General features: G+C 64.3%; 1 protein-coding gene across 1 annotated transcript in view; it reads right to left on the bottom strand.

Annotated features, from left to right (window-relative positions):
• Positions 1-397: 397 nt before the first annotated feature.
• The window catches only part of HP (haptoglobin), a 3074-nt gene continuing 2368 nt past the window's right edge, over positions 398-1103 (bottom strand). The window contains exon 5 of the mRNA XM_010181577.1: positions 398-1098. Within this exon, the coding sequence (XP_010179879.1) occupies positions 398-1098 (701 nt within the window). The remainder of the gene's footprint in view (positions 1099-1103) is intronic.

Genomic DNA, 1103 nt, shown 5'->3' on the forward strand with positions numbered 1-1103 from the left:
TCACTATCCCCGGGGCAGGGGTCAGAAGGAGACGCCAGCCTCTGCTCTGCGGTGCCCGGTGACAGGACAAGGGGCAATGACCACAAACAGGAACAGGGGCGTTCAGCCGCAGCATGAGGCAAAGCCGAGCACGGGGCTGCCCCGAGAGGGGGTGGAGCCTCCTCTGGGGACGCTCAAACCCACCCGGATGCTGTCCTGTGTGGCTGCAGGTGACCCTGCTTTGGTGGTGTCTGGACCGACGACATCCAGAGAACCCTGCCAGCCCCAACCGTGCTGTGTTGACGTGTGACCCCAGCCCCCCAGGTAGGCACATGCCCCCATGTTGCTGCACACAGACAGACAGACGGACAGAGCCTGCAGCTGGGTACAGGGTGGTTTTATTCCCCCACTCCCCGCCTCAGCCGGCCGCCACCGTCTCCTTGACCCAGTCCAGGACGCGCCGCACATCCACGTAGACGCCGTACTTGGAGGATGTGCAGGTCTTGTCGAAGCTGAGGATGCCAGCTGCGTACCAGGTGTCGTCATCAGGGTCCTGGACAGTGAAGGCACCACCAGCATCACCGTAGCACGTGTCCTCCCGCAGCTCACTCATGCCCGCACAGAAGGTGTCGTTGCTGAGGATGGGCTGGACCCAGTGAGACGCGTTGCGCGCCTCATAGTACTGCCTGCAGCTCTCGCTCTCCGCCACTGGCAGCATCACGTACTTCAGCATCTCGGAAAAGGCAAAGGTGGCGCCACGGCCCCAGCCCGAGACATAACCCACCCGCCCTGGGCGCACATAGTCCTTCTGGGGCAGGCAGATGGGCATCACCTCGTCTCCGAGGGGCACCTTCTCCTTGAGCTTCAGCAGGGCCAGATCCACAGCCCCTGGGTAGCCAGGGTGCAGCACCACACGCTCAATGGCCAAGGCTGGCTGCCCCCGGCCTCCCAGGAAGAGCTGCAGCGTGGAGGCGATCTCCTCAGGCTGGGCATCCTCACTGTGGCCCAGGTAGACATTTCTGCCCGTGGTCAGCAGCCACTGGTCACTGATGAGCGTGGCCCCCGCGGTGAGGTTGTGGTGGGGCACCAACCGGCCCTGCCACGGGAAGTTGCCCTTCCCTGCC

This window comes from Mesitornis unicolor, unplaced genomic scaffold, assembly GCF_000695765.1.
Source record: "Mesitornis unicolor isolate BGI_N332 unplaced genomic scaffold, ASM69576v1 scaffold33263, whole genome shotgun sequence".
Classification (NCBI taxonomy): Eukaryota; Metazoa; Chordata; class Aves; order Mesitornithiformes; family Mesitornithidae; genus Mesitornis; species Mesitornis unicolor.